The sequence below is a fragment of the Ochlerotatus camptorhynchus genome, unplaced genomic scaffold (genome assembly GCF_037179485.1).
Source record: "Ochlerotatus camptorhynchus isolate MF236.1 unplaced genomic scaffold, CSIRO-AGI_Acam_v1.1 ptg000512l, whole genome shotgun sequence".
Lineage (NCBI taxonomy): Eukaryota > Metazoa > Arthropoda > Insecta > Diptera > Culicidae > Ochlerotatus > Ochlerotatus camptorhynchus.
This window is the reverse complement of record NW_027040996.1, coordinates 111940-127540: the sequence shown is the minus strand read 5'-3', so window position 1 is coordinate 127540 and position 15601 is coordinate 111940. Positions and strand designations below refer to the sequence as shown.

At 43.6% G+C, this 15601-nt stretch overlaps 1 protein-coding gene across 6 annotated transcripts in view; it reads left to right on the top strand.

The window, feature by feature from the left end:
* LOC135712892 (glutamate receptor ionotropic, NMDA 3A-like) overlaps positions 1 to 15601 on the top strand; it is a 91577-nt gene that overhangs the window by 39981 nt on the left and 35995 nt on the right. For 3 of the 6 annotated variants that reach the window (XM_065235983.1, XM_065235982.1, XM_065235987.1), the window contains exons 6-7: positions 9693 to 9943; positions 12944 to 13331. In XM_065235983.1, the coding sequence (XP_065092055.1) occupies positions 9693 to 9943; positions 12944 to 13331 (639 nt within the window). Of the gene's footprint in view, positions 1 to 9692; positions 9944 to 12943; positions 13332 to 15601 lie in introns of those variants that run through there. The other 3 variants (XM_065235986.1, XM_065235984.1, XM_065235988.1) reach the window with 2 other exon arrangements.

Below are 15601 nucleotides of genomic sequence, written 5' to 3'. Positions count from 1 at the left end.
TGTACAATGATTCTTTGACAGTGTGCAAAGAGTGTATCATTTTGTCATTTTTTTATGCATTTCAGTTTTGAGTAGAGTGAAAGAGATAGATCCAAAACATTCTAGTACATTTGGTGAAAATGCTAGTTCAATCCAGTAGTAGTGTTGCCATGTGGTACAATCCAGTAGTAGTGGTGTTGCCATGGGGTACACTGAAAACTTGAAATAGCAGGTTAGTCACCAAAGTTTTCGAGCCGCTCCGCCTGCCACTTCGTTTGTGCTACTACAGTGTTGAGTATTTGACTTATTACCGTTAAGATCACTGTTGGCGCGTTTACCGTGGCCAACTCCGGTGGGTTGGAAGTGGACTGTATTTCGTTCGGATTGAAAGATTCAACACACTAATCAAATTATCACCTTAACACTACTTTTATTCTAACTAGTTCACTATTTCTCTACAGATTGCTTTCTTACTTCACTGGATGTAACTTGGATGGTGGTCGGAATAATACTCAAAAAAACGCTGGCTGGCTGTGTCGCTTTTATAGCAGTCGTCCTATCGTATTTTGCTACTTTTGGTCCTATATACTTGCCTGCCGTGCGCTACGGCGAGCAGCAGGCAGCAGCATGTTGAAGAGAAGTATATAGTGCTTCTCCCTTCTCGTTCGGTGTCCTTAAAATTCTACCTGGAGTGCGTTGTTGCCACGATGGGTGGTTTGAATGACGATCGTTTGCGTTGTGTTTTGGAAGCTACTATAGCTTGTTTCGCACGGAACATACTCCGCCCGGTTGACTCGTAGATTCAACATCACTCAGGGTTGGTGGCTCGTTGTCCTCAATCGGCAAAACTGCGATCCGGTTGATCGGTCGTCGGTAGGTAACTCCGTTAGACGACACATCGATGGCTCGGACCAATCCATCTGGCCCTGGGAATACCTGCATGATGCGGCCTAGCTTCCAGTTAAGCGGTGGTTGATTTTTGTCCTCCAGTAGAACTACCATTCCTGGGCGAAGGTTGGATGTCGTCTTGGTATTCTTTGACCTCGGTTGAAGGTGCACAAATAATCTCTGGACCAAGATTTCCAAAAATCCTCACGCATCTTCTGTAGATGTTGCCATCTTTTCAGACGATTAATTTGGATGTCTTCAAGGGATGGTTCCGGACCGGCTGTAAGTGGTCTACCAATCAAGTAATGAGCTGGCGTAATTACCTCTATGTCGGCTGGATCGGAGGAAATCGAAAACAGTTGCCTAGAGTTGAGAACTGCTTCGATTTCGGTGAGTATGGTTGTTAGCTCTTCAAATGACAATTTGGAATAGCCAACCACTCTGACCAAATGTCTCTTTGTCGATTTTACAGCGGCCTCCCACAAGCCACCGAACTCGGGTGCGTTCGGCGGTATGAAATGCCACTCGATCTCTTTTGGCTGACAGAAGGACTGGATACGTCCTGTGAACTGCTGATCCTGGAACTGTTGATATAGCTGGTGCAACTCGTGTTGTGCTCCTCGGAAGTTGGTGGCATTGTCAGAATGCAACTGTTGCACCATTCCTCTTCGGCTGATGAACCGTTGTAGCGCAGCTAAGAAGGCGTCGGATGTGAGATCAGACACGACCTCGAGATGCACTGCTTTTGTTACCATGCAAACAAATACTGCCACGTAAGCCTTGATGAGCCTTGATCGGTAATTTCCCATCTTGATCCAAAATGGGCCGGCGTAGTCGACACCAGTCACTGCAAACGGAGGTGCTGGATTTATCCTCGGTTGAGGAAGATTGCCCATCAGCTGCGTTGACATATTTGGATTTGTGCGGAAACATCTTACACAATTGCGGGTCACTTGCCGGATGGTTGAACGGGCGCTCAGCAACCAATACCTCTGGCGCATAGCAGCAATCAAGCCATTTTGCCCAAGGTGCAAATGCTCGATGTGCATTGTGCGGATTAGCTGCTTCGTCAGTGGATGTCTGTTCGGAAGGATAATCGGATTCTTCGTCTCGGCTCGTAGATTCGAATGTTGCAGGCGACCACCAACTCGAAGCAATCCATCGACGAACACTGGATTCAAGCCTCCTAGCTTGCGGCACGGTTTGTTGGTTTGGACACGACGTATTTCGTCAGCTAGCTCTGACTGTTGAACCATCCTCATAATGGTGAAATTCGATCGACGGAGTTCGGAAATAGTAACGTACCGGTTGAAGATACGTTGTGACCTGTTCTTGGTGCGGATGTTGGCGATGAATCGAAGTACCAATGCCATGATGCGTTCGATCTTCCTGAAGTCACTGAAGCGGGAAAACAGTGGAAACTGTTCCACCACAGCCGAAGTGACAATTTCGGTGCTTGTCATTTCGGGAAGCTGTTGGTCGGGGATATCGACTAACTCCTCTTCGTCGTACTCGAGTTTCGTGAGGAAACTTGGTCCGGTCCACCAAAGATTGTTTCTGCGCAAATCGTTTGGTAGCTGACCTCTGGACACGATGTCTGCTGGATTATCACCAGATCGAATGTAGCACCAGCGATATCCTGCAGTGGAGGTATTGATTTCATGAATTCGGTTTCGGACAAAAATCTTGAGGCGATCGGCTGATCGTTTCATCCACGCCAGAACGATTTGACTGTCCGACCAGAGGACCACGTCACGGAATTCCATTTGCATGGCTGGGATAATCCTCTGAATGAGTCGAGTTAGTAGCAATGCGGCACACAATTCCTTTCGAGGCGTTGAAAGGTCATGTAGCGGAGCAACCTTGGACTTGCTACTCAGCAACTTCATCTTGGCGGAACCGTTGAAGAACAGGCTTCGAACATAAACACATGCACCATACGCCAATGATGATGCGTCGGCAAAACCGTGGATTTCGTAGGACACGGCGTCGTGGAACGTAACTCTTCTTGGTATGGCGATTTTGTCGAGTGCTGGCAAGGTATTTGCAAATTCAACCCATCGCTCCTTTATCGAGTCGTTGACGGGCTCATCCCAGCCAATCTTGTGCTTCCACAGCTGTTGCACTAGTAGCTTGGCGACGACAATCACTGGTGACACAAGTCCTAACGGGTAAAAAGGTTGGCCACCTCGGAGTAGATGATACGCTTCGTTGATCGTTGATTCAAATCACATTGTGGCGGCCTTGCGATGAGGAAATGATCGGCTTTTGGATCCCAAAGCAAGCCTAGCACTTTGATGACTCCATTCGGTCCGTATTCTCCCAATGGAACGGGCTGTTCCAGTCGATCGTTTGGAATGTGGTCCAAAAACTCTTTTGAGTTGGAACACCACTTGTGCAGCGAAAACCCTCCTCTCTTCAGTAAGCCTTCCAGCTGCCTTGCTGCTTCGAGGGCCTCCGGAAGTGAATTTGCACCGGAAAGTGCATCGTCGACGTAAAAATCCTCCTTGGCGATTTGCGCACCGATCGGAAAATCGGTTGATTCATCATCGGCGAGCTGCTGCAAGCACCTGGTAGCTTGGAACGGAGCCGATGCTGTTCCATATGTAACCGTCGTGAGCTCCAAGACTCGGAGTGGCTCTGACGGCTGCTCACACCAAAAAACACGGAGATAGTGTGTGTCCCTTGGATGCATCTTGATTTGTCGATACATTTTCGGCACGTCGGCTGTGAATGCAACTGGGTACTTGCAGAACCTGAGTATGATGTCATAGAGTTCTTTCTGTACCACTGCACCGACTTGTAGAACCTCATTGAGTGAACGGTGGTTCACTGTTGGTTTGGCGCTGGCATCAAATACCACCCTGCACTTGGTGGTCGAACTTGATGGGCGAAGTACCGCATGGTGCGGCAGGTAGTAGTTTTGCTGGTGCGGTGGATCGTCTTCTTCTCGTACTTCGTGGCAGTGTCCCAGCTCTTCATACTCACGCATGAACTGAACATACTCCTCTTTCAAATCGGGGTTCCGCTGCAGCCTCCTCTGCAGCATCTGGAATCGCTTCAAAGCAACCGCTCGGCAGTCACTAAGCTCGTGCACGTTATCCTTGAACGGTAGCCTCACTTGGTATCGTCCATTTTCATCACGCTGGTGGGTGGCGACGAAATGGGCTTCACACTCCTGTTCTTCCTTCGTCAGAGGACTCGAATCTGGCACCTCTTCGAGCCTCCAAAATCGTTGAATGGATTCCTCGATGTCATCCAACGATACGATGAGCGAATGTTGTGGTTGATTGGCGTGGATCGTGTTAGTGAATACACCGCCTAAAACCCATCCAAGGCAGGTTTCACGGAGATCGGGAAGGCTGTCGTCGAGTTTGATATGTCCTGGTCGCATCAACTTGAAGAATAACTCTGCACCAAGAAGCATATCGATCTTGTCCGGTTTGTAGAATTCCGGATCGGCTAGTTGGACGCCGAAGGGAATGTTCCAAGATGACACGTCGATTCTTGTTGGCGGGATGACACCTGTCACATTGGGCGTAACCAAACACTCCACGTGTGCTTGGAAGTCGGTGAGTCGAGATCGGATGTTGACCATCACCTTGTCGTGGGCTACAGTCCTAACGTCGTTGATGCCACAGATTGGAACGTTGACACGATGCTTCTGAATTCTTAAAAGATTTGCAAAATTGTTTGTTACGAAATTTACCTGAGAGCCGCTATCTAGCAGTACTCGGCATGAATGCAGTTGATTGTTTTCGTCCAGCACGTTGACAACCGCTGTCAGCAGGAACACAGTTTTCGTGGAATCGGCGTAGTTACACGAGCAGGATGTGCTCGGTATATCTCTTCCGGATGGCGGGTTTGCTACCGTGCTGTTCGGTTGAACTGTGCGGGACTCTTCTTTCGAAACGGACACGTTGGCTTTCGGTTCTCGGTTTACCTCGTCGTTGTGGAGTTGTGTATGATGCCGTTTCTGACACTTTTGGCAGCACCTCGGTGATGAACACTCCTTGGAGCTGTGCCCCTTGCGCAGACAGTTGAAACACACACCAGTTGTGCGTACCTTCTCCATACGTTTGTCAAAGGACATGTTACCAAGCGCATTGCATTGGTAGTTGCGATGTGCACCTTGGCAGAAATCACAAACCTCCTTGCTGATTGGTGTGGTTGCGGCGGCATGGACCTTCGGGTTGCTTGCTTTCGGTTGGAATGCTTGTACCTTCGGGGTCGATTTGGAAGCGGGCTGCGCATTAACCTTCTGGAAAGCTGTTTCGCAGTTCTCCAACATTTCACATCTCGATTGCAGGAACGTAATGGTTTGCGCATACTTGGGTAGCACGCCCTTCTTCTGTGTGCCTTCCCATGCCATCCTGGTCGTGTTGTCCATGGCGGTCGTCAGCATATGAACCAGAAACAAATCGGAAATACCGAGGAATTCCTGTTCAAGATACTTCAGGCTCTCGACGTGGCGGGTGCACTCATCGAGCAGACGTCGCACCTCCTTGTGGGATCCGGATGACATTCCTTGCAAGTTGAACAGACCACGAACGTGCGTCTCGACTATGATCCTTTTGTTTTCATAGCGATCGGTGAGAATGGTCCACGCTTGCTGGTAATTACCTTCGCTGATTACTTTGGCATCCAGAGCACCTGTTGCTGCACCAACCAGAGCCTTGTCCAGATGATACAGCTTGATCGCGTTCGAGTCTCCTGAGTTGGCCATCAAGTCTTGAAATATGGCCTTGAACTTCGGCCAGTTGGCATAATCACCATCGAAGGTTGGAATTGGAGCCTTCAACGGTTGCTGTTGGACGATGATTTGTTGTTGCGGGGCTTGAGAACGAACACTGGCATTTTCGTGTGCCATGATTAGCTCATCGATGGTCGTGCGGACGAAGTTGTATCGGTCTTCAAATGCGACATAAACTTCCTCCTGCTGTTGAAAACTTTCTTGGGGAATGATAGCAACCAGTTTGCTATGCACTGCGCTGTATTCGTTGTAGGCCACATCGATATTCTTCATGTACGTCCTGAGTTGTGAGAGGCTCACCAAGTTTCGAGCGGCAACAAGCGCCCTTTGCACACGCACTACTTTCATGGTGACCTGGTCTCGCTGGCGGGAAAGCGACGTTATTTCCTTCACGGTTTCGGAATCAGCACTGATTTCCCATTCTGCAAATCCTTCGAATATTGCTGACTCGTCGTGCTGCTTCTCCTTGCCTGTGCCCTCAACTGCTTCCTTAGCAGCAGGCTTACCTTTCGGGGTTCGATCCACTGGCATAATGAACTCGTTGTCACGTCGTACGTTACACACAGCACGAGCACGTATGGTTTCGGAATAGCGGTTCTGTAGAAAAATCCTTCGGCGGGCGGGTTGAAACTTGCGAATCGGATTCGCAAGCGGCGGTGATCAATAATTGATTCCTCTCCTGGCGGTACACGTCGTGGTTGGCACACCACGGAAGCGTGTCGGAATACACTCGGTCGAGTGGCGATGGTGTCGAATCCTTTCCTACGGGCGGCGCTGGATCCGGCTCGAAGGACCACTATGTTGGCGCGTTTACCGTGGCCAACTCCGGTGGGTTGGAAGTGGACTGTATTTCGTTCGGATTGAAAGATTCAACACACTAATCAAATTATCACCTTAACACTACTTTTATTCTAACTAGTTCACTATTTCTCTACAGATTGCTTTCTTACTTCACTGGATGTAACTTGGATGGTGGTCGGAATAATACTCAAAAAAACGCTGGCTGGCTGTGTCGCTTTTATAGCAGTCGTCCTATCGTATTTTGCTACTTTTGGTCCTATATACTTGCCTGCCGTGCGCTGCGGCGAGCAGCAGGCAGCAGCATGTTGAAGAGAAGTATATAGTGCTTCTCCCTTCTCGTTCGGTGTCCTTAAAATTCTACCTGGAGTGCGTTGTTGCCACGATGGGTGGTTTGAATGACGATCGTTTGCGTTGTGTTTTGGAAGCTACTATAGCTTGTTTCGCACGGAACAATCACTGATACAACTATGCAAAATTGAAGACAATGAATAAAAAATAAAATTAATCGCTAGTTTGAGCATCATTTCACTTTTATTTAGTTCTAGCTCAATATTCATCAAATGAATTTTTTAGTTTTGTTAGTAACGATACCTTTTCATGGTATCAGATGTAATGAATCCTAACTTTTCAATAGGGCCTGTGTAGAAAAACACTAATGAAATAAACATATCTATATTGCAAAAACGGCTTGCTTGATTGCATTGGTGTCTTCGAGAAAGTTGTGCAAAATTAAAATGCAATTCTTGAAAAAATATACACGGTTGAAAAACATGTGTTTGTAGCAAATATTATGAGCTTCAATGAGGCTTAAAACGAAAATTTCCAAAAATGTACTTTTTGAGAAATTATTTTTTTTAATAAGAAATATATTTTTTTTTTCATTGAAACAAACGAATTTTTTTACAGTGTATATTTTTAACATTATTGCCAAAATAATATCTACAACTTTGCTCAAGACACCAAATTAATCGAACAAAGCGTTTCAGCAATATAATTTTTTTAACTCATTAGTTCTATTTTTACACAGGCCCTGTTAGAAAAGTAGTCGTGATTCAATTTGAAGAACTGATAACACAAATTGGCATCTTTACTAAAAAAGAACAACTGTGCAAATTTTCATCAAAATCGGAGCCGACAAATTAAAAAAAAATTAAAAAATTCGTCAATCTGTAGAGAATTGCTCTGTACACAAAATCAACTTTGTTCAAATCAAAACAAAAAAAAACTAACCTATCTGGTGGATGATGGCACAAGCTTCCAAGAAAATTCTATTACAGTGAACCACATTATTTTAATGGATTTCTTCGCCAGTTAGTCGTCTGTCACTTCGTTTGTGGTTTAAGCGGAATCCCAACGCTTCGGTCAGGGATGTGGCCAAAAAGTTGAATCTGTTCAAGTCTTTCGTTCAGAGATCCAAGGACGGGGCACGCTATGTTTTAAGGCGACTTTTATTCAAAGTGAATCTACCTAAAATTTTATTCTAGATGATAGTGTGGGACCTCTAGTTTCATAATCTATAAGATTTAAAATATTTCATCGGTGAAATTTTTTTCGAGCCGGCGCCGGTGTGTTGTGGTAAGCGTGACTGCTTTCTAACACCCCAGTGGGTCTGGGTTCAATCCCCAGCCGAGGTCGGTGGGATTTTTCTGAGGCATAAAAATCTCTGGTCACGTCTTCCTTCGGAAGGGAAGTAAAGCCGTTGGTCCCGGCCCATGTGTGTTGTGAATGGGTGCGTAATGGAGGCGAACCAGCCCAAGGCTGAAAGCCTCGCTAATAAAGATAAATTAATTAATGAATGGGTGCGATATCCTACGCAGGTGTGGAAGCTGCCTTCCTGCACATTCGGTTGCCGTCAATGGATGGCAATCGATGTCCGTCGGTGATTGGCACTAGATTGCGGAACAGAGACCGACGTTAAATGAAGGAAAAAAAAAAATTTTTTTCGTTTTTTATGATTTATTTTTAACGTAAAAATTCGTTTTGATTATTTTTTTATGATGATGATGATGGTCCCACCTCTTACCCCTACAGTTTGAGCTGGACGATTTATGTTTAAGATAATTAAATGTAAACATTTTAACCAGGTTAGCAAAAAAACGATCTGGTTACATTTACAGATATAAACTCACTCTAGAGTTTACAGTTGCTTCACAGCGATATAAATGTGAAAAAGCTTAGGCGTCCACGTCTTAGTTCGCCTTTTTGTCCACCTAAAATATTCATAAGTATTACTAGCGATCAAGAGTTAATGAACAATCAACAAAGTTTCCTATTACACTAGCAACCCCGCAATCTGATGCTATCATAATTTTCAGCAATGTCAGGAATGGTCACGAACCCCCAACATTTGCCAGAAAACGTACTACTAACTCAAGGTATCTTCCAAATAAGCTTCAAAATTGCAGTTTTTTTTTTTTTTTCAAATGTTAAATTCAGTCCTCTTTATCCGTAATACGCGCGCGAGGCTCAAACCTTTGTAGACTACTATTTTTTCTACTACTACTATTAAATCAAATAATATTATCAAAAATCCATCATCACCATCGTGAATACTTATTACGCGCGATTTTGTACCTAGTCCAATTATTGTCATTATTAGATCTGTAAAACTTTTTGTACCATTTGTCCCTTTTCCGTTTAATACCCCGGACAGACTATGGCTTATATCATGTAATATAGGCTGGCTTGCAATGAGCACTCATACATCTAGTTTTCACTGGAAATCCTATATATGAGTGCTCATTGCAAGCCAGCCTATATTACATGATATGAGCCATAGTCTGTCCAGGGTATAAGACGCAAAAGATTCAAATTGCGCAGACGCAAAGACGCAAAAAAATTCGGTTGTTTCATACGTGCCCCTTCTCTCTATTTACTTGGTAACCCGTCCGTCGCAAGTCGTATCGCCGCCGATTGTGTACCACCGTACGCCTTCCTTCCCAGTTGGTGGCTGAAAACACCCCTACTATGCTTGATTCAAAATTTGCTAGCCTTCGTAATTGCTTCTAAAGAAATACATCACTTCTTTTTCTCGAATTTTGTTTGTTATTTTTGCTGGAACAAGTTTGGCTTATAATGTTTTTATAATAAAAACAAAAATTTCTAAATCTGTCAATTAAGATCGATGCAATAATCGAAATGTTTAATCCATGAATTATGCTTCAGTACCACAACTGGAGCCTTGCATATATGGCATAACACTGGTTCACTTGCCATAACTGGTGCAATTGTTCTGCCTATAATGATACATTTTCCATTTATATATTTTCAGAGAACGAGCACAAGTGATCGATTTTAGTATTCCGTTCTTTCATGGAGGTGTTTCACTGTTAGCCGCGCCCCAGACAAATCCCGACGTACCACTATTGGCGTTCTTGTTGCCATTTTCTCCAGAGCTCTGGATTGCTATTTTCACTTCACTGAATGTAACTGCTGTAGCCGTTGCTATATACGAATGGTTAAGTCCATTCGGCCTTAATCCTTGGGGAAGGCAGAGGAGTAAAAATTTCAGTATGTCTTCAGGTAAATCTTACTTAAAGCGTTTTTCAATTCTCGACATATTTTGAAGGGAAAGACATGGTCAAAACTAGAAATACTCAGAAGGAGAGATAGGCGGAGAAAACAAAATACAATTCGGCAGCAGGGATTTGTTCCTAAATTATCTTGCAACCCTTGCTAGAAGCTAGTATCACAAACGAAGTGACAGACGGAGCGGCTCGAAAACTTTGGTGACTAACCTGCTATTTCAATTTTTCAGTGTACCACATGGCAACACCACTACTACCACAAACGAAGTGACAGACGACTAACTGGCGAAGAAATCAATTAAAATAATGTGGTTCGCTGTAATAGAATTTTCTTAGAAGCTTGTGCCATCATCCACCAGATGGGATAGTATTTTTGTTTTGGTTTTGCTCAAAGTTGATTTTGTGTACAATGATTCTTTGACAGTGTGCAAAGAGTGCGTATCATTTTGTCATTTTTTTATGCATTTCAGTTTTGAGTAGAGTGAAAGAGATAGAACCAAAACATTCTAGTACATTTGGTGAAAATGCTAGTTCAATCATAGAGGTAACTCTAAGACAAGTAGGTCCCGAAGAAACGTGCTCAACTTTTTGGCTCACCTCTGGTACTATCTTCGGTCCCAAGCTTGTCGAATCACCCCTCGAAACATAGGAAAAACCAATAACCCCTCATTTTATCTGTCAAACTTTCATAGCGAATCAAAACAAACATTGCGTAGTACTAGAATTTCGACTAGAATAGGGTACGTTAATCGTTTGCTTGCGTACAGGCTACTAAAGTGGTGAGCCAATTTAAAATCGTTAGTTTCATATTGATTGTTGGTTCAATCCAGTAGTAGCACAAACGAAGTGACAGACGACTAACTGGCGAAGAAATCCATTAAAATAATGTGGTTCACTGTAATAGAATTTTCTTGGAAGCTTGTGCCATCATCCACCAGATGGGTAAGTTTTTTTTTGTTTTGATTTGAACAAAGTTGATTTTGTGTACAATGATTCTTTGACAGTGTGCAAAGAGTGTATCATTTTGTCATTTTTTATGCATTTCAGTTTTGAGTAGAGTGAAAGAGATAGAACCAAAACAATCTAATACATTTGGTGAAAATGCTAGTACAATCAACAATCAATACGAAACTAACGATTTTAAATTGGCTCACCACTTTAGTAGCCTATTGGTCCCAAGCAAACGATTAACGTACCCTATTCTAGTTGAAATTCTATTACTACACTATGTTTGTTTTGATTCGCTATGAAAGTTTGACAGATAACATCAGGGGTGTGTGGATTCATGCAGAACATGCAGGGGTGAGTGAAATAGCTTGGGACTGCTTGGGACCGTTGTTCTGGTACTGAGTGAGCCAAAAATAATAATGATTTTCTTCGGGACCCAGTGGTCTTAGAGTTACCTCTATGGTACAATCCAGTAGTAGTGTTGCCATGTGGTACAATCCAGTAGTAGTGGTGTTGCCATGTGATACACTGAAAAATTGAAATAGCAGGTTAGTCACCAAAGTTTTCGAGCCGCTCCGTCTGTCACTTCCTTTGTGGTAGTAGTGTTGCCATGTGGTACAATCCAGTAGTAGTGGTATTGCCATGTGGTACACTGAAAAATTGAAATAGCAGGTTAGTCACCAAAGTTTTCGAGCCGCTCCGTCTGTCACTTCGTTTGTGCTACTACTGGATTGTATCACATGACAACACTACTACTGGATTGTACTAGCATTTTCACCAAATGTATTAGAATGTTTTGTTTCTATCTCTTTCACTCTACTCAAAACTGAAATGCATAAAAAGATGACAAAATGACACACTATCTTTGCACACTGTCAAAGAATCATTATACACAAAATGAACTTTGTTCAAATAAAAACAAAAAAAACTAACCCATCTGGTGGATCATGGCACAAGCTTCCAAGAAAATTCTATTACAGTGAACCACATTATTTTAATGGATTTCTTCGCCATTTAGTCGTCTGTCTCTTCGTTTGTGCTAGTATTTCAAATGACTTTTATTTTTGATTCGATTTACGTGCAAAATAATAGTTGCAATATTTTGCACATTTCTTGTTGCCATTCATTAACCAGCGAAGATCCATAAATCAATAGAGTTAGAATATTTGAGAAGCACACAAAACATAAAGGTGATTGAATTTCTGTTCGATTGCAATACTCTCAAATTTATTCTAGTAAGAATAAGAAATCCTCGGAAAAAAACTAATTGGAATGTTCGATTGGCTCAGATTTTGACAGTTCATTTGGCTCAAAACATTCTCTCCGCCCATCTCTCCCTCTGAGTATTTCTAGTCAAAACGTTAATGCACGAATACTCGCGTCACTTTTCAAAAGGTCCTAAGTAACAAATGTAAACAAATCGAGTTAAGCGATACAAAGTATTGCTCTTCTATCATTGTATGTGATACAAAAACATCCGTCCAAATTTACTTTCATTTATTTAAGATAATCATTGATCAAAAATTGTCCAATGTACAGTTTGAAATGATGGGTACATGATTGTTACTTCGGTCATTCGGACTGCCTAACATGATTGGTGCTCATTTTCCAAAGGCGGGGCCAATCTAAAGTTAGGTACTATACTCTGAAATCTGTGAAAGGGAATCTAGTATCATGTAGACAAAACGTCCAATGTAACACTGATTGATTATGTCATTTAGAAAAATCGTCCAATGTAACATGTCCGATGTACAACTCGACTTGTCAAACCGTCATATGTGATTTTTTCTATGTTGTAGCATGAAATTCAAAGCAAAATTGTGATTTTACCGTTTCTTCTGAATTTTAAACGTTTTTATACACTGACTACATTAAAAATAGTATTGCAAAATGTATTGCTTTTAAACAGTTAAAATAATAATCTGTCGAACTTCAACTTCGATTTTCTCCAAATGGTGGATATGTTACATTGGTCTATTTGAAAAGTGACGCGAGAATAGTGTGACTTAGAATTGGGCTCCTCACAATACTTATTATTCCATTCTAGCATTATGGGTAATGTGGGGGCTTTTGTGTGGACATCTAGTTGCATTCAAGGCCCCGAAATCTTGGCCCAATAAATTCCTAATAAATGTATGGGGTGGCTTCAGCGTAATCTTCGTGGCATCATACACAGCAAATATTGCAGCTCTGATAGCTGGTTTATTTTTTCACAACGAAGCAGGCAGCTATAGTGGACCGGTATGTGTAGTTCATGAACAATTACTATACACAAATCTCATTGTTTGTTTCTTCTTTCAGCTACTAAAACAGCGGATTGGCGCGCCGGTTGCTACCGCAACAGAATACTACGTGCAACAAAACGATAAAATTTTATGGGAGCACATGAAAAAATACCAGCTGAGTAGCATCCAAGAAGGCATAGAGAGGTTGAAGTAAGTGTTGCACAATATGTATAAGTATTGCTGATTGCATCTTAAACTGGACTATCCCAAAAATGCAAAAAGTGTGATAAAAGTGCACGTTTCCGTCAAATCGTTAATGTCTTCGGAACACTTATTGCTTGCATCATAAGGAATAAGTGCACTCAAGACACCAAGACGAAGACCAACGTCCTCATATTCCGTCGTTTTTCCAACCGTTTAATAATCAGCGCCCGCACGTTTCCGCGTTTGCTCGTTATGTGGGTCTTCCATGTCCCACTGGTCAAGAATACTTCCCGTATGACTCTCACGACTATCCTTCCGCTGTGGGGGGAACGGCGTTGCTAAACAGAAGCCAAATCGCCGCACGTCATGCAGTCTTCAAGGAGCTACCATTCTTTAGCGGTGAACCGGAGGAGTGGCCGCTGTTTTTCGCCACATATGAGAATACGACAAACCTTTGCGGATTTTCGCCCGAGGAGAACATGGCTCGTTTACAGAAGTGCCTCAGAGGGAAGGCGCTGGAAGCGATGAAATGTCAGCTGATGCATCCTGGCAATCTGGAACAAGAACTCTCCACACTAAGGATGCTTTTTAGGCGACCGGAAATCATACTTCATTCACTGCTGCAGAAAATCAACAGTCTGCCGGCTCCAAAAGCAAATCGTCTTGGTACGCTTGTTGATTTTGCTCTGGCCGTGCGTAATATGGTGGCCACAGTTAAAGCATGTGAATTAGAGGAGCACCTATGCAATCTCACTCTTTTGCAAAACTTAACTGAGCGACTTCCTCCGATGATTCGGTTGAATTGGGCGACTCACCGACAGTCCCTTCGTTCCGTGACATTGGCTGAGTTCAGCAACTGGTTGTATAACCTAGCAGAAGCAGCGAGCGCTGTGACAATGTCGCAATTTTCGAGTTCCGACAGCAAATCTCGTCGTGGTCGGAAGGACGATGGATTCCTGAATGCTCACACCGAAACAGATCCCAGGGTTAAACAACACGAAGTCAGCAGTGGTTGCCTCGTCTGCCATGGGAACTGCGATGCAGTTGAAAGGTCCAAGAAGTTTCTTTCGTTCGGTCTTTCTGCTCGCTGGGATACACTTCGTGAGTGCAAGCTATGCCGTAGTTGCCTGGGCAACCATCGCGGTCCATGCAGGTCCGGGAAACCGTGTGGTAAGAACGGCTGTCAGTACAAACATCATCGGCTTCTGCATAACGATGCGAAGGATAAGCAAGAGGCGTCGTCATCCAGTTCAAACAACCGCACCAAAGGTCCTCCGCAAGGTGCCAATAGTTCACAAGAAGGCGAATCGTGCCACACACATCGAGGTGGAAACAAAGCTGTGTTGTTCCAGTACATTCCAGTTATTTTGTACCACAATCGAACTGAGCTGCGTACATACGCATTTCTGGACAGTAGATCGTCCTTGACATTGATGGAGGAAAGTTTAGCGAATGAATTGGATCTGCGCGGTGAGAAACATCCACTATGCCTGCGTTGGACTGCTGATACTTGCCGGTATGAAAAGGATGCCACGATTGTCTCTGTGAATATCTCCGGTACTCATAGCAGTAGTAGCCAGCACAGCCTGTCGGAAGTGTACACTGTTAAGGAACTGAAGCTTCCGTCGCAATCTCTGCCTGCACGCAAGCTGTCGGAAAAATACGCTCAACTAAAAGGGCTGCCGATAGAACCCTACAACAACGTTCGACCAAAGCTATTGATTGGAATGAGCAACGTTAGGGTGCTGCGAGGGAAAGGTAGATGAGCCCGTATCAATTAAGACGCGTCTTGATAGTACGGACGCGTCTATGGCACTTGTCCGTTGTTTGATGGTATGGCATTGAATAAAATTCCAATCAGCTTTCATATATGCTACCATTCCCACGATTCGGACGAAAGTCTACACGAAGCTGTCAAGAACTAATTCGCACTCGACAGTTTGGGCATCAGTGCGCAACGGAATAAGCTACTTTCTAAGGAAGATGAACGAGCTCTGACGAAGTTGCAAGAAATTACAACCTTCCAGGACGGGCGATACGAGGTGGGCCTACTCTGGAAATATGACGACGTGCGACGATATCTGGGATAGGTTCATGAGGTCGTCCAGGCACGATCATCGACGTTTTCAAGAACCTGAAACGGTAAAAATAATTAATTAATGTAGCGAAAAGATAGATTACAACCATATGTTCCATGCAGGCTCGTTACATTTGAAGATTAGCATCACATTTATGATACGGGTACAAATTACGAGAAACCACGAAACGTAAGCTAT